This window comes from Apiospora hydei (assembly GCF_038363865.1).
Source record: "Apiospora hydei strain CBS 114990 chromosome Unknown utg000002l_segment0_segment0, whole genome shotgun sequence".
Taxonomy (NCBI): domain Eukaryota; kingdom Fungi; phylum Ascomycota; class Sordariomycetes; order Amphisphaeriales; family Apiosporaceae; genus Apiospora; species Apiospora hydei.
Window position 1 is genome coordinate 4,910,199 of NW_027117361.1, and position 16,880 is coordinate 4,927,078.

General features: G+C 53.4%; 4 protein-coding genes across 4 annotated transcripts; 2 read left to right on the forward strand and 2 right to left on the reverse strand.

The window, feature by feature from the left end:
- Window positions 1–483: 483 nt before the first annotated feature.
- Window positions 484–1,668, forward strand: PG997_001547 (uncharacterized protein; the record flags this gene model as incomplete). The annotated part of the gene is made up of 1 exon (XM_066805862.1): window positions 484–1,668. One exon carries the CDS (start codon window positions 484–486, stop codon window positions 1,666–1,668), a length of 1,185 nt encoding a protein of 394 aa, XP_066675635.1.
- Window positions 1,669–2,755: 1,087 nt separating this feature from the next.
- On the forward strand, window positions 2,756–3,891 carry PG997_001548 (uncharacterized protein; the record flags this gene model as incomplete). Its single annotated transcript, XM_066805863.1, has 5 exons — window positions 2,756–2,832; window positions 2,900–3,045; window positions 3,110–3,183; window positions 3,264–3,553; window positions 3,603–3,891. The coding sequence occupies 5 exons, from the start codon at window positions 2,756–2,758 to the stop codon at window positions 3,889–3,891; spliced, it is 876 nt and encodes a 291-aa protein (XP_066675636.1).
- A 1,521-nt stretch (window positions 3,892–5,412) lies between these two features.
- On the reverse strand, window positions 5,413–8,786 carry PG997_001549 (fungal-specific transcription factor domain-containing protein; the record flags this gene model as incomplete). Its single annotated transcript, XM_066805864.1, has 2 exons — window positions 5,413–6,216; window positions 6,288–8,786. The coding sequence occupies 2 exons, from the start codon at window positions 8,784–8,786 to the stop codon at window positions 5,413–5,415; spliced, it is 3,303 nt and encodes a 1,100-aa protein (XP_066675637.1).
- A 2,977-nt stretch (window positions 8,787–11,763) lies between these two features.
- On the reverse strand, window positions 11,764–13,876 carry PG997_001550 (uncharacterized protein; the record flags this gene model as incomplete). The annotated part of the gene is made up of 6 exons (XM_066805865.1): window positions 11,764–12,573; window positions 12,626–12,736; window positions 12,794–13,591; window positions 13,659–13,668; window positions 13,747–13,759; window positions 13,819–13,876. The coding sequence occupies 6 exons, from the start codon at window positions 13,874–13,876 to the stop codon at window positions 11,764–11,766; spliced, it is 1,800 nt and encodes a 599-aa protein (XP_066675638.1).
- Between the last annotated feature and the right edge of the window lie 3,004 nt (window positions 13,877–16,880).

Below are 16,880 nucleotides of genomic sequence, written 5' to 3' on the forward strand. Positions count from 1 at the left end.
ATCTCGTACGGGCCGGCCATAAGTCGAGGCTGTCGGCTTGTTGAGTGGGCATCACGCATCGACGTCCGTCTTGCCTTCGGAAAGGAGGGTGGATCCGCATGAGATCTCACATGTGGCTGTACCGTATATCAATTGATGTGATGTCATGTGAGATGGCTCGCCATGCAGGTGGTTATTGACTGCAAATGATCCACCCTCTAGTAATCGCAGCACTGTGTTGCGTGTTTGCTTATTTAGGCAACTATTCCAGGTCAGGCGTTAGCTGAGTTGGTGAGTAAGTGCCTTAGCTTTCGGCGAATGAGTCAATGGCCCAGCCTGTGCACTGTCCCACAGTTCGACAGTTACCTGGATCCTCTTGAACTTTATCGCGGAGGCACGTGGGGCTTTCCTCTACCCTAAAAGGATGTCAATTCGTCTGCCATTCTGACAGAAGAAGAAAAATAGGAAGTCTGACAAAAGAAAAGACACCATCATCCATCCGTCATGCCTGTCCTCGTGCTGCGCGTTCGTCCCAAGACGTTCCCCCTCCTCCGCCTGCCCCGCGAAATCAGGGATCTCATCTACGAGCTCATTCTAGTCGAGCCGCCCAAGCATCAGCGGCGCCACATTGCTACCTGCAGCGCGGCGAGCCTCTCCCCTTCCAGCCCCGAGATTCCCCCTTTCGTCACCGAGGAGAAGGCCCCTTTCCCGAGGTTCCTGCCCTTTGGTGATTGCCGCTGCGCGAACCGAAGGCATCTAGCCCTTCTCCTCACGAACAGGCAGGTCTACGAGGAAGGGAGCCGCGTGCTCTGGACGAAGAATGTTTTCTCCTTCCACACCATAGACAGTTTCAATCAGTGGTTCGCTCACATCAGCGCTGCCAAGCGTAGAATCATCCGATACATCGCCATTTACCTCCTCCCACGCAGCCAGTGGCAGCATCTTAGTTTTTCGCGGACCATTGGGTTCGATGTTAATGAGAGGCTATTGCAGAACCTCGTCCAGTGTGTAGGCCTGCGGAAGCTTGATCTTGGCCCCGCTCAGCTTCCTAGTGGCTTCATCGCGGCTCTGTCCCGCCAGCTTCCGCTGTTGAAGTCCTTGCGCGTGGCCGGCTTCGTGGATGTGGCGGACAGATTGCCCTGGGTGTGGGGTTTGGTACATACCGATGTCCGCATCGACGGCGTGGACATCATGAAGACCTCTACATCATCTCTCGAGTCCCAATGGGACATAGGGATATGGATTGCACGTATCATTCCAGTCATAGAGAAGCTCACAGGTCGCCTGGGGCGCGACAAGTGGGAAGGCTACTGCGACACAAACAGCACAGCGAAGCTCCGGCTGCCTGATGAGCCGCATCCCATCGAAGTTCCTTTGATAGGATTGCCAAATAGCGCGGCCACGTGCGCGCGGTTCCGGCTGGAACGCGAACAAGCCGAAAAGCTACGAGAGAAGCGGGAGGCTCGTGAAGACGAACTCAGGAGGGGCGAAGCCATGCGCCTCGCCAAGGAAGCGGACAGGAGGCAGGCGGCCGAGTCGCACGCAGCAGTCAAATTGAGAGAGTCCGAGAGGGCAAAGAAGCAGCTGAAGCAGGAAGGGGAGCGACAGAGCTTGCAGCGCAACCGGCATATCCGCGACCACTTGGCTACAAGGAAGGCGGAAAGGAAGAGGGTACGTGGGACGAAGTGAGGGTTGGGAACGCTTTAACACCTCAAGCACCCTGCCGGTGTACGACGTGTGTCTCCCAGCTCTTATGCCGATGAGCGCAAACGGTGCAAGTGGCCAAAACCCCGCGGTGCGGTAGCAGCCAAATCCGTCTACGATTATTGCATGAATCTTGATGAGCAGATCCTCCTCATATTCCAATATTTGGTTGCATTGGACCCAAAACAGCAGGTAGTCTTTCCTTCGACTCCAACGCGGCCGGCCGGCCGACATGCGCTTTGCCACCGGGAACGGCTGTCGGCGCGGGCTAGCATGGATTTGGTTCAGAAGACTGACTAGGGCGATTGCAGCGAACACGACCCGACTCAAACCCGACTTCGAGCTTTTGAGGGTAATCTCGCATTGGACCGGAGATATGGTAATCACCCAGAGTCTGAGCCTCTGTCCTTTCCATACCAGCCATTGGTGGAGTCAACGGAACATCGAACTTGGGTCTGGGGACGCATCCTTCTTGGCGGTGAAGCATGCCATGGTGTTGTAAGTGATATGGTATGAAATGTGATGATGGACACGGACTTTACAGGTGTTCGGCCTTCGGGTTTGGGCAGTCTGCACCAGGGAATTCGAGCGATGTGCGCGATCTAAGCTATGATCCCAGATCCTGATGGCGTGTGGTGGAGACGAAACCCACTTCTTCGAGGAACAGCCCCCGTTAGCAGTTAGGGTAGTGGGCGCGCATGCTCGCATCCCAATACCGGGCCAGTGAAAAGTTCCGAGATGGGCTCTAGGACCAGAACTAGGACCACCCTCCAAGGTGGTATCGTCGCCAGTCCCAGTGCTTAGCCGGGCACCCAGGGGGGATAACACTGGAGCTGGCGGTGGTGGCCTGTCGGCTGTATTAGTAAAGCATATTTCGCATCGTCATGGCCTCCATCGTTCGTCAGGTGGAGCGAGCAAACATCTATTATGTGTCTGGACTGAGCGCTCATTCCCCTCTTGCACACCATCTTCATTATAACCCGTGCTGTAACCTAGTCTCAGTCTCTTGTGGCCGTGTACGATTTGGCTGTTATCAACTTCATACATCTTGACTGAGATGTTCGACAATACCATGTCTCGCCACATTGACAGTTTACCGGCGCCGGCTGCCCCGAAACCGAAGAAGCTCATCGTGCTGAGCGCGCCTAGGTGAGAGAGGAACCCCAAGCATCTCTCCCCCAAGGCGCAAACATGTTTGCTAAGCATCCAAGGATAGAACCGGTACTCATGGGCTGTACCAGGCCCTTAAGGTCCTGGGCTTCAAACCCTACCATATGGTGGAGGTCTTCGCGAACGGCGCCGACCATTGCCGCTACATGACTGAGGGGCTCCAAGCTAGCGCAGAGGGCACTTTCGCTCCGTGTAAGTGAGGCCGGACTCATGCTTACTTTTACGGGCTTGACTTCATGCGCTGTATTCTTAAGAGACTTCGCTGACACGGGTGATGGCGGAAATCTAGACGGACGCGCGGAGTTCGATAAGTGGTTCGCTGATTACGATGTACGCCACCATGGCTCCCCAACTGACTGGGGTGTCATCTCTCTAGACTTGCTCGCTGACAGACTATCCCGCACTTCTAGATCATCGTGGAGATGCCCTTCTTCATGCTCACCGAGGTCGTCGAGGCCTACCCGGACGCCAAGTTCCTCCTGACGGAGCGGGACCCGGACAAGTGGGCCAAGTCGTGGCTCAACACCATCGGGCCCCTGACGCTCCAGTTCAGCCAGTTCCCCACCAACATCCTCAAGCACTTCAGCCCCCTGTCCCGCAACATGGGCGTCTTCGCGGGCGTCAACCGCCGGCTCTACTTCAAGTCGGACAAGAACGACGAGGTTGCGCATCGGAACCTTGTGGCGCACTACAAGGAATAGTAAGTCGTCCATAGTCTCTCGGTTGGTCGTTTACTGACCTCAAAACAGCATCGCCAAGGTCAAGTCGATCGTCCCGCCTGCGCAGCTCAAGGTCTGCCGCCTCGAGGACGGCTTCGGCTGGGACGAGATCTGCCCGTACCTGGGCGTGCCCGTGCCCGAGGACACCGAGTGGCCCAGCCGCAACCAGCCCGAGGAGTTCTTCGCCATCTCCGACAAGGCGCTCAGAACGGGGGGCCAGTCCAAGCTCGCCATCGCCGCGTCCGTGTTGGCCCCGCTCGTTGCCGTGGGGATCTGGTACGCGAGGACCGGGGGGCGGGGGTTGCCCAAGCTCTTCTAATGGGACATCTGCGCTTGCTTCTGATGTCTCTGTCTCTCCTCGGGGATTTCGGTCGGTCTACGGACATGGCTTCCCATGTGGCTCAATTGCTCGAGTTGGTGGTCATACGTTGACTTTACCCAAAAGGAATACAGTGACGAGGGAGATACTTGATGAAGACTGTATAATCTGCTGGATATCTGATGTCATGTACATAAAACATGTATATAACCCCCTTTACCGTCAATAACAAACATACTGACATACTCTACCTCCTCTGCCTTGTCAACTCGTCTGTACTCTCTAGTCTTGAGTAGTCATAGTGTCACAGCCAGTTATCCCCAGACATAGCCACTCGGTCATACAGCCATATGAAGCCACAAACACATAAACCCAATATCATCAAACGCGTCGAAGGGCAACACACACTATATTTCTCTGAGGCCCAACGGCTCGTGTGGTTTCAATGGATAGAGGAAACGAAAGGGTATTGGTGCTCGGAAGGAGGGCAATCAATCGCCATTCAAATGCAATGTACGACTGCGTAGTAAACTCCCTGCCTCTCTTATCGGACGGGCCCAAGAGCAAGGCTTGTGCCGCAGTACCAGGCAAAGGATAAGCGCTAGCGACGTACGGCTACCGCCTCTCGTCTAGCAGTCTAGGTTCGCGATGACATATAGAAGAAGAGCAGGATTTGAGAGGTTGGAAGGAGTAGGAAGCCCACCCCTCATGGGTACGCTTGACAGAAAGACACGGTGAAAGTCAAACAGCTGTAGACGATGGGCGCGCAGATCTTGTCCAAGGGTATCTGGTATCAATTCGCCGTCCCTATTTACCTATGGCCGAAGAAGCCCCTGACTATGAATGACATGATCCATCTATCCATCCCTCAAGATTAGACCAAAAAACGAAGTATCCAATGGACAAGATGTGAAGATGTTGATAGCACAAAGCAACGGCCCCCTGAATAACGACAGCAACATCTCTTTTCATAACCACGGTCATAACCCAAACCTTGAACATGGGCAGAAACGATGCGCGACCGAACCGGGTCGAAGAATTCAAGGGACCTGGCCCTTCCAGAGCCTGGAAGTTCCAGTCGAGCCCTTTCCAATCCCAATCCTAAACGACTCCTTTCACAGAGACACTCTTCCCAAAACGCCAGGGCGAATGCCTGTCCATCCATACTCATGAAATCCTAAGACCTAGAAGAAAATAAGAGCGAGTGACCCGACCGTGAGGCTTCCTTTTGTCTGTTAACCCCCGACCGAAGAAGCTACATAACGTGAAAAGGTGGAAGAGTTCCAAGCCAAAAGCAAATGGCTGCCAGTGAAATGCCAATCTGAGCTTCAAATATGTATGTAGTTAATGTCTTATCACTGGAAGCTTCCGAGATCCCAATCATGCATTTTGCACTCCGCAACGTATGAGATAGATCGATGTATATAACGTAGATACTGGTAGGTCCTTTGACAATATATGACAAAATTATCGCGATCGCGTCGACCGGATGGAAGGATGCTGCTTCATAGAACGGCCCGATCAGGACAAACCGTTCCCAGTCATGTCCGTAAAGAGCCCCACGTCATTCGGTAGGTACTCGCCGAACCAGCTCATCATGTCCGAGCTCTCGAAGCTGCTCAGGTGCTGCGTGAAGTCCGACTCGTTATCGATGGTGACCAGGTGCATTTCCTGGCCGTTGGGGCCGAGGTACGAATAGCCGCTCGAGGCCAGCCCGCTGCCGCTCTGGGCAAAGCCGGACGGGCCGTTTGCGCCTCCGGTGCTGCCGTTGTCCGCTGGATTGAACACGACACTGCTATTGGTGGGCGTGCCGGTCGAGTTCGTGCCACTGGCGCCGCGTATGTATGGTTGCTGGCCGCCATGGGCCGATGAAGGGTGCAACTCTGTCAGGGTACTGCTCGGGGAAGCACCCGGGGGATAGATGGTCTGGTCAAAGCCGGATGAATGCTGGGATGTAGGTGTGAAGGAGGCTGATGTCAATGTCACACTTGATCCTTGGGATGCCAGAGCTAGGGAGAATTTCCCATCGGGCGTGGTCGGTGTCTTGACACTATCTTCAGATAGGTTGTCATAGCGCAATAGAGATTTGGTCGGGCCAGACGAGGTTGACACCCGCCGCCCTCGGTGAGGATTGATAGAATGGCGAATAGCAGAAGTATTAGGTTGAGGATAAGCGGGTGGGTACATTTGCACAGTGGTTTCGGGTAGACTCTGCCGGATTGGATCGTAGATCATGTTACCCGGTGGCGTCGGAGCTGAGGCGGGCGGTGCTGGCTGGGCGGCAGGCATCGGAGCCATGTCCATATGCTGTGCCGCAGGGTTGTTCTGAAATAGCAGGGTAAGACTTGAGTTGGGGAGTTGGTTGTTCCTGTCAGTGACCAAGCTAATGGAGGTACCGTAGGGGAAGCTGGGTAATTCTCATCCTTGATCAAGAATCGATGTAGATCATTTCGGCGAGGCTGCTTGGTACTTTCATACTCTTCGCGCGTATATGTCTCGCAATCCCAGGTGCCTGCGAATTTCTGATCGAGGGCCGTGAGAATGTAACGTACACCTCCCCAGTAGATCTGCATTTGTTGCAGTGCTTCATAACAGGATTGGTAGTTCTGGTTGGCCACAGATGCCAGTAGGAAATGGCGATCTGATGACTTGTGCTCAGGACCGTTCCCATTCTTTCCGCCGGTAGCTCTCCCCATCATTCCTTGCTGGTCCCGAAGGGGTGAGGCGTCTCTCGACGCAGGCTGCGATGAAGGGTGGGCTACGGACTCCTTCAGAAACGCACAAGCAGCTATGTAGATAGGCTGCGACGTGAACGGGTTTCCGATGAAGCTTTTCTCGCTGAGTAACTTGGCAAATGCCAGTATGTCTACAATGGTCTTGGCACTAGACATCGACAACTCGCGGCTATGGGGCAATAACGGATGGTCCTGGTTCAGACTCTCGAGGGGTGTAAGCAGAGTCGGTTGGTGGAGAACAATGATCAAGGCGTGGAACCAGAAATGCAGTAATATGAATGGCGTGCCTTGTCCGTTGCGAACGTGGCTCTGGAAGTTGGTGGCATCGAAGCGTAACCGTGGATCCTGTTTCAGGTGAAGTCTTGTGAGTTCTTTCTCCATCTGCAGTAGGCTGTTCATCCTCTCTGGTGTGAGGTCCTTGGTTCCCCTCAATTTGTTCAGGACGTCGGACACCCGTCCATAGAGATGAATGATCTGAATGAGGGATGGGAAAGGGTCAGGCCAGTCGTTATTTTTGTTCTTGGCCGGCTTAGGGAACTCGAGCTCGAAATCGTCGTCCCGTAGTGTGACGGGCCTGCCCGTTCCTGAAGAAATAACTCGATCAAGAATGAAAACTGACCAGAGAGTATCGATTCGTTCTTGTTCTAACTTCTTCTGTTCCTGTGGGCTCAATGTATCCTCACTGTCGCTCATCTTCGTGTCATCCTCGTCGCTGGGCTTCCTGTTGGCCGATCGGGCGTACCAAGGGTCTTTCTCTCCCTGGAATCTAACGCCGTCCTTCTTATGGAGCCCGAGATCAATGGCCATGCGAATAGCCAAACCCAGATACATCCACAAGGCACTGTCTTGATCGGCGCCGAAGCCTTCGTACGCCATCAGCAAGCATGCTTGTACAGCGGCCACGGAAGGACACGGAAATGTGTCGACTGTTGCGGCCTTGGCCCTCTGCGCGAAGACCTGACCATTTTCGGCTTTGGGTCCATTACCAAATACAGGCGAAACCGAGAACCGAGCCGCGAGGGCACAAACAGCATCAACCAGGATAGGCTCGACTTGCTTGAGCTTAACCGAGCGAGTGAAGTCGTCGCGGCGAAGAAAGGGATAGTTACAACCCTGATGATCGAAGAAAGTATCCACGAGGTTGAGAATCAGGGGGTCTACGGGATCGGCGTCATTGGGGTCGTAGACAGGCATGTCATCCGGATGGGCAGCACTATGGTCGGACTGGCCCGAGTTAAGGAAGCCCGTGTACGTAGCACCCGAGCTTGGAGATGTCGCTGTTATCGAGCTACGTCTCCGGTTACGAACTTTGACCACCATCTGCTTGAACCCCGGGACAATTGCTGTCGGCCCGAAGTATCGGAAATATGGAACGCGGTAGCCCTCACTGGAGTGGTGCTGCAGCACCGGCGACCGTATGCTAGGACTTCTCCCATCCTCGGTCGAGAACGACGAATTGCGCACGTTCGGAGGCCGTCTGGTCATAGGAGTAGAACCGTTTTTGCTCGAGTTCTGGCGTTCCTCCCAGTCTATGCTCTCCTGCTTTGGTCGTACCGTGGAAGGGGCTAGAGCAGTACTGCGACTCGACTCGGAGAAGCGGCGCGAAGAGTCGAGGCTGGCGGTAGAGCTGTGCTGTCGAACGGCCGGCTTCTTTGGTCTCCATTGCTGCCGCTTATCTTCGCGTCTCTCGTCCAGATCGTCATCGTTGTCGGAGGCTACGTCAAGATCTTGATCGTTAAGGGGGTCTTTCTTCTTCTCGGCAGCATCCGTGTACCCCAAACAGACATGTCCGTTCTTGGAACAAGTGTGGCACGTCGGGTGCTCGCCGTCGCATCGCGTCTTGCGTTTGCGACAGGTCAGACAGCTTTGATAAGAGACAGGTCTGTCGTCAGCGTAAAGTTCCAGAAGCTCGGACGACTTAGTATAGTGAAGAAGTATAAGTGGTTTAAGGTAGGTGGCGGTGGTCAGTTGTTGGTGCCCCCCGCCCCGGATTGTCGTCAGCGGGGTATTGGTTCCTCTAAAATATGCAGGGCCCTTTTCCTGTGCATCGCTGGGGTGCGGGCGACTCGGGTGCGCTTCAACGTCTTCTAGGACCGAAGCGGGATGTGTCGCGCATTCTTCCAAGACACCAGTTCGAGTTCTCGGGAGTCGCGGGGTCATGATTATTAAAGAAAAAGAATACAAGACGAAAACGAAAAAGAGCTTACGCCGCGTTGATCCTCCGTCTCTTCTGTGGTGGCTGGCCCTGGTTGTTGACGAAGCGGATAGCTTTGGGAGCCGTTGATGCAGCAGCTCCGCTACCGCTCGAACCGTTGACAGCCGTAGTGGTCGCCATCGTTTTTGCGGGGGACCTGGAGGAGGGGAATGCGCGAGATAGTTACGGAACGATCGCCTTTTTGAATATATCTAACAAAACATGATGGCTTGGGACCCCGAATAGGGGAGCGCAACTGCGGATAAGGCGGGGGTCTTTTCTTTGCCGCAAAGCGATGCGATTCCACGGGGGCGAATGCAGTATGAGTGCCTCAATCGGTTTGCCGTGCGCGGTGTGTATATGATTTGTGACAATAGGCCGTAATAGTATCTGGACTTGGAATGATCAATGCCAATTTCGATCCTCCAGGCTTGGCGTGGCGTCGGTTGCGATTTGTTGTAGCCTAGTACGGAGAGAGAAGCCTGAATGCCTTTCGCCCCAGCTTTTTCTGGAGAGAATACGATGTAGATAGCGTGTGTGTGCTACAGCAGTTGTTTGGATAGGACGGACAGACTCCAGAACCCAGCGGGCTGCAATCCTGAATGACTGATGGATGATCAGGCAAGTCGTAATCAGCAAGTAGTAGGAACCCAGTCAATAAGATTGACGACTTTAGCAATTGGGTAGGCGAGTCCTCCAATTCCAAGCACTGTTTTTGCTTTTTGGAGTGGGGGAGGTTCTGTATGGCTAAAGACTTGACGAGAGAGCTTCTCTCAACATAGACTTGTGGCTAATTGCAAACGAAGTCATTGCCACTTAGAGGTTAGGGAAATTCGGCTGAATCGATCTGAGAGATAAAAAATCCCCGGTCCTTGATGTGTGTGTGCGCGCGTGTGTGGGAGGGAGCAAAGTCCTGGTCTGGTTGATATACTTGTAGTGAGTGATCTTACAGTAGCACCGTAGGCTCTCGCTGTAGGCAGGTAAGACGATTGATACCCGTACTTGATCGGCACGCGCCTTATTAGTGGACAGGCGAAAAAAAGCAAGCAAAGAGTAAAAAGTCAATTGCCTGATGGACGGCTGGGCTGGACTGGGCTGCAAGATTCTGTCAATGTTCACATTGAAACGAAGAGGAAGGAAGACATAGACAAATAGGAAAAGAGACCAGGAATAAAGCAGGATGATGGGAAGGGGGGAGGGTATACGCCAGGCGATCGTTGCTCGGTAGGCTAGTCGGTCCAATATGGCCATTGATCAGGATTGGAGTTGAAGCGAGAGAGGGACCAGCAGGCCAGGTTCCATTTGGGCATGGGTGCTGGACCGCTGGACCGCTGGATTCACGATACGGTCGGGTGAGAGCCGTTAATGCAATGCAGGTCTCCTTGCCCCGGACTTCAATTGCCCAAGCGTGCGTTCGCTGTGGTGCAACATGACATGCCCCAAGGCCCCCCGACAGCGAGTGAATTGCGACCGGGGACCATGCTGATGATGACATATTATTACCTACAGTTTCAATCTGTCGCCGATGTGCTCACATGACGCCCGATGTTCAGGCTTCATTCGCATCATGGCCTTCAGTAGACGATACTTCTCTCTATTTCTTCGAATAATGTTTGGTGCTTCTGCTTCTCCTTCGAATCCTGAATTCAAGCCCAAAAAGCCCCGTTCCTGTCGTCCCTCATCCGATTGGGGGTCGGGGGCTATTGGCTCGAGATGGCCCTTCCAAGGGTAGATCCGCCTCTTAGTGGCATTGAGCCCGACGTTCCCGGCTTCCCGCCCGCCTGTTTTTTCATCATCATCTGTGCCTAGTGGTAATTATCGTGAACATTTCCCTCCCTGGCTTCCCATTTTTCTTGCTTGTTTGCATGTGTTTCTTCCTTCACCTACCACCTCAGCTAGATTAGTTCAACATGTGACTGGCTGCTACGTCCACATGTTTGTTTGTCCATCTCGGCCCTCTACCTCTCTCCCTTGCTCCTGCTCACCTGCGCGCGGCACGTCGTCATGTAGTGATACCTAACCGTTCCCCGGGCTTTGTCCCTCTCGCCGTATCTATCGGTTTGATTCTGGCAATTCTCACCATAAGGCAAATCACCCAATGGCAAGTAAAGTCGTGCGCACGCACGTATGAATGCGAGGAACTAAGGACTCATTGGCCGAGGCGCATCGCCACACATAAGTTCGCCTTCTAAGAGAATCATGAAGTTGCTCGACTGCCGATCTGCAGGAGGACTATCTCAGCTCTCCTCGCTCCCTCGGAGTCGACCCAAGCCACGGAATTGTGTCTGCCCGGGGTTTGATAGGTGGAAAACCTCCTAAGGTATAGGCGTGGCCAACACACACGCACACACACACACACACCACTCTATTGAGACGTAGCTCTTGGGCTGGGCCAACCATTTACAGCTTGTGAAACCCGCGCATGATGTTGAGCAGGATATGGTGTCCTATGCATTTGGGCACCTTCCGGAATGGACCTGTGAGCGTATGTATACCTGTCTATCCGATCGAGGTTGGGATAGAATGGCACGATCGATGACCAGAAATAGCCTAAACATGACGGTCCTTGATTGCTCAAACTGCTGAGGCACCCTACACTCACGATGCATTGATGCCAAATGTTTTATGTTTATAATCGGGTTTACACGTAGTGATGCGTTGCGACGTTTGTGTAATTGGAGACGTTATAGCAAGACATTGCTTTCAGATGCTTTAGTTGACAGCAGAGCAACGATGAACTTGATCTTTCAAGAGTCACAGGGTGCTCGACTCAAAACATCCCTTACGCATTAGCTTTCTGGGGTTCGTAGAACATACGCCCGTTCTCGTACGCCACGACAGGTCAGGTATAAAATGCAAGAAGGGAACATAAAGCTCTAGCGAGTGAAGCGCCCCTTGGCCAATATTCAGAACCCCTATTCGGCGCCTTTGTCAGGACCTAGATTAACCAAAAACGATGCTGACACCCATCTCCTTACTGACACGTCTCCAAAGATCCGCATCCTTGGCGCCATAAGGGGTGACGCTTAGGAGGTCGAGCTGCTTCCAGACCTCGCGGACGACGCCCCAGGCTTTCTCGATGTTGGTCATCCCCTGGTGGTTGTCAACCTCGACGAAGGCGCGTTCGGCGAGGTCGCGATCCTCGGGCGAGACAGCCTCGCAGGCCGCCACGAAAAGCGGCCAAAGCAGCGCGCCCATGGGGCCCCGATACGCTACGTTGCGTGCGCAGTGTACCAGAGATGCGTGCGCGTGCTTCTGCACCAGTTCATGCGTCGGCGCGTACCCGTAGATGGTACGGTACAGGTATACGAAGGCGCTATGCCGGTACGCCAGCGCGTTGTCGAGTATGGACTGCAGCAGGGCTTGCTCCACGATCGGCTCGCCGTCCAGGCTCTCGAGGAGGCCGCCGGTGATGGCGACGTTGGAGGGGAGCATGGGTTGCCATTGCTGGAGCGCACCCTCAATGGCTCGGGACGTGGTCTCGAACTCGGTTCGTAGCACGGCCATCTTGGATGTTTGGTGGGATTTGACTGCATTCTCCAATTCAGTCTTGAGAGATGGCAGGTTCGACAGTCGATGCATGATTGGCCAAAGAGTAGTTGCCATGCCAAGCAGCGTGTCGACATTGCTGAGAGGGGAGCTAAGAGGCGCGTCCAGCGGTGGGAACGGCACCAAACAACCAGCGGCAGGCGCCGTAGACAGAGGGGCTGTCCCTAAGGATAACGCTGTGATAACATCGTAAAATCGAAATGCCTGAAAGTGATTAGCATTAGGGTCCTGGTTGAGGCTGGAAGAATCATCTTACTCGTTCTAAGAAGGTACTTGTAGGACTTGATCCTCCTTGACACGAGTTCATGATCGTCAAGGCCCCCTTCAAATGTCCATCCACAATATTTGAACGACCTTTCTGGACCAACTATAACCATGATTAGTAAGTATACCATGCCAAACCTCGCGTTCAAGGGATATATACCACTTCGTAATAGACCAGTAGCATTATTGAGGCCAATAGCTCATTTTTGTGGTTGACCTTCCCGTTCTTCTCTATTAGCTGTGCCAAACTCTGGATTGCCTCATTATGGAAGTATATAGACTTCTCTCCTGTATTTACCCCGCGGTACTCGAGATGTGCGCTTGCAAGAGCGTAAATAGCGTTCATGACAGGCGCACTGCCATGAGAAAGCGGAAGCACAAGCTGCTGAAAAGGGTTGCCAGACTCTTCCCGGAAAACGATCAAGTGGGAGAGGACATTGCAAAAGTGGTTCATCAGGGCACGGCGGTTTGGGCGATCCGAGAACTCGGAGAAGGCTGGAATATTGATCTCCATGGTTGGTGACGCTATCGGGCACGGGGCTATCATGGCCAAATCGGGCGGTAGACAGAGAGCTCTCGTCGTCACCTCGAAGCTCGAATTCCGCCTCGAAGTCCCAAAACTCGTTGCTCTTCCGATTTCAGTAGGGAAGTCGAATCCGACTGAGCTGGTGGGACTCAGGAGCATGTCCGAACTGGTAGATCCCAGTGGCGAGAGTACCACATCTTCTATTGAGTTGTCTTCGATGTGCTCTGTTTTTGTGACTTCCTCGATGTCATCGGATGGTGCCCACTGGTCATAATCAGCGCCTGGGAATTCCGACGTCGGGGACGTGCCGTTCAGAGCATGTGCAGAGTCTCGTCTCTTCCGTTGGCGTGGCTTCACAGCCTCGTATGTGCAATTCAGTTCTCGTTCAGCGCAGCGTGCGCATTGCGGACGCCGTTCGTCGCATTTCTTCTTCTAAATCGAACGAAGTACGATTAGCTGTTATAGCCCCAGTACATACGCTAGACAGTAGGGAACATACCTTCTCTTTACTTCATGGCGTGTCAGAACTTGGGAGTGCATATTCATATCAACTGATGACGAGTAGAGATATCTTTCGGGCAACGTACCAAAACGTACAACCTGTAACCGTTCAGATCAACATGACCCTCAGAAAAGTGGGTGGAGAAGCCCAGACTAACCAGCACGGGAGCGCCTCTTTGGCACCTTTGGCGGCGCCACTCTAGTGAACAGCAACATTTCGCCCTTTTACGAATGCAAAAGACCTAGACGTAGGACATCACATCGTCTCTACCCCGAAACCGCCATGAGGGGGCGTAGTCGCGCTCAGCAAGTCGACGATAGGGATAGAGTCGCCGTCGCGCTTGGAGCCTAGAGAAAAGCGGTATATTTCTAATACTTCGAGGTGGGCGCGAATTGTGAGCCCCGGTTCGAAAGACAAAAAGGCACACTCGTACCAATAATCCAAAGCAGTCCTCGGTAAGTCGCAGCAACAATTGGAATACGATAGATCAGATCCGGCAGAGTCTGGGGTTGGAGGTGTGGAAGGATGGAAGGTGAAAAGAGTTAAAGTAGAGATTGAATGGTTCCCAAAATCTACCATGTCATTCCGCCCCAGAGGCTAGGCTAGAGCAGCGTCTCGGCATCGTGACCTCTCGTTAGGTAATTCCTGAAGAATTCCCAAGTGTGAGGGGCGCGATGAGGGGGACCCCGACCTCTAACATGAGACCTAGACCTAGGCTGGGAAACGGTTAAGCTTGGGATGCAACTTTTGGGCAGCTGGCAGCCTATCAGAAGCCCGGAGTGAGTGGCCCGTGGGAGGGACGGGCACCCAGAACGCCCTGGACAGAAACCTGGGGGAGGTCTGGGAGTTGGCCTAGCTCCCTCGCTGGGCGGAACGGGTGGAGATGCAGAGGCCATCTTGTGGGGTGTGCAAATTGCAAGCTTACCCCATTCAGCTCTCGCACCGCGTCTCCGACTCGCTTCGCCATGCACCTGGCCTTTTGACGCGGAGGCAGTTTCCCAGCTGCCTGTCTCGTGATATGCTCCCAATCTACATACGACGTAGATCGGACGCCGCAATACGAGCTTTGCCCAAGGTGCAGCGAACGACCCGAGAAAAAACGAATAAGAACCTTGTTCTCTTCCCCGTTGATCGACCTTGGCGATGCGATGTTCGCAGCTCAGTTCTGCCGCCCAGTGCATCTCAGCCGTACTTTGGTGACTTCACCAAATGATTGACCCGGCCACGCGACGAACAGAGCGGCTTACGACTTATTACACCTTGGGTAGATGGGATTGTGCTTGGGGAGCAGATAGACGCGAAGCTGCACACGGAGGAATTGATCGGCCTTATTCAACGGAGACGGTCCGCCAAAGCGAAACCCTTGTCAAGCCCAAGTTCGGTCTTGTAGCGAGGTAGGTAGACAAACCATCACAGTTCTAGTCATTTCCGACGGGACACGATCGCATTACACAGAACGGATTCAGATGCGATGATATCTATTACATGCTTGAGATATTTAACATACAATTGTCTCTTCCAGCTTGCTTACCACACCCTGCTGTGGATGTTGCCATATACATTGTTCCTAGCTTTCGGTGTTGATCAGGGCTGAAGTACTGCTTGATAAGGAAGCGACAGTCTCCCTTCCCTTACATCGATCGGAGAAGTGGACGAACCATGCAAGGTCGATCCTCAACAAGCTGTCCAAGCCCGATGCACAGGACCCATCCATCTGGTGTCACTGGCCGGGTTGAATCATCTAGGGCTCGTAGGCTCCGTGGTCTCTTGTGCACCCAGCTGTAAGGAGCTGTTTATTCCCAGATGCCTTGCCTCTTGATAATAGCCATCCTCCTTGTGTTCGTTCCTGGAAGGTCAGCCCCCTCTGTTCCTGTGTGCCCATCTTCCCTACTTTCAAACTTTTGCCTACTTGCTCAGCCAACTTGCAGAGCTCTTGCAGAGCCAGCTTCCTTCGTCCCATCTTGACAGCAGTCTTGAACGTAAGTCTAGAAATAGATATAATGATAGTCATAGGCTTCGATATGCAAGCAGACTTCTATAAATATCATGTCCCAATACGCAGTATATTCTGTTTACTGCAGAGTGTCGATCTATAGAGCAAACCATCGTTGGCCTGTATGGGATAGCACTGATGCAGGCGGTTGTACACCTCCACTTGGTATTCTGATAGGGCAGACCCGAGCTTGGGCGCATTCAGGCTAAAAGCATTGCAACATTGCACTGATGGCACTAACAGTGCTAAAATAAGCGTCCAAAGAATGGCCCCAAAAAATATTAGCGCTTACCACACCTGACCTGACTGTCAACGTTACACACCTCCACCTCCACCTTGGAAGCTTCTGTCCACCGGAGTGGCAGGTCGCATGGAAGACTTCCAACACTACCAACACTACAGGAATCACAACACACAGGCCTTAGAGGCTGTTCCTCTGTTTTTCCACGACAGCTAGGTCTACAATGGCTGGTCGGCCGGCCGTGATCCTGCAGCTGTACAGAGTTGGATGAATGGCAAGAGAGGCTGGTCTCCGATGGACTGACTTGCATGCTTCGTCGTTCATGTAAGAACAATCCAGGTTGGTTAGCCGGACCTTCTCCATCCCCATTCAGCTTCTGGAGCTTCCTCGTTTGTGGCACCTCATCAGAGACTCCTCACTTCGAGCCTTGCGACGAAGGTGACACGACTTTTCGTTTTCGTCACATCGATATTAACAGCAACTTTTCCAACGTTACTATCTTTTCATGTTAGAGAGGGAGGGAGGAGACGAGAGTTTTGTATTGTTTCCTGGCCCCCAACGCCCTGCAGTCGGCTGCAGCCTGATCCTCCCTTCTAGCAGCACTTGGCACTTCCGAGATGGCCGGATGATATGCCGGGAGGCACACGGCCATTGGACACAAGTGGCAAAGGCTGCAGCTGGGCTGTATTCCTACGATAATGGAAATGGTACCCATCATACCAGACTTGCAGCATGCGTCAGCCCCTCGGCCCCATTCTGCCCAATGGACGGCGTCTCCGATGCTGATGGCTGCCATGGCGGGCCTTACAATTGGAGCTTCGTGCCGCAGCTGTACATGCTGATGGTTGCACCTCGTCTACTTAGGTGATCGGGTGTGGGTGAGAAGCGTAGGTGATGGATGGATGGCCTGATGGCATTCTTCGTTGCCCGGTGGGAGTTGTCCGGTGTTGGCCTTCCTCGAGAATCGAGATTCATGATCAGCAAA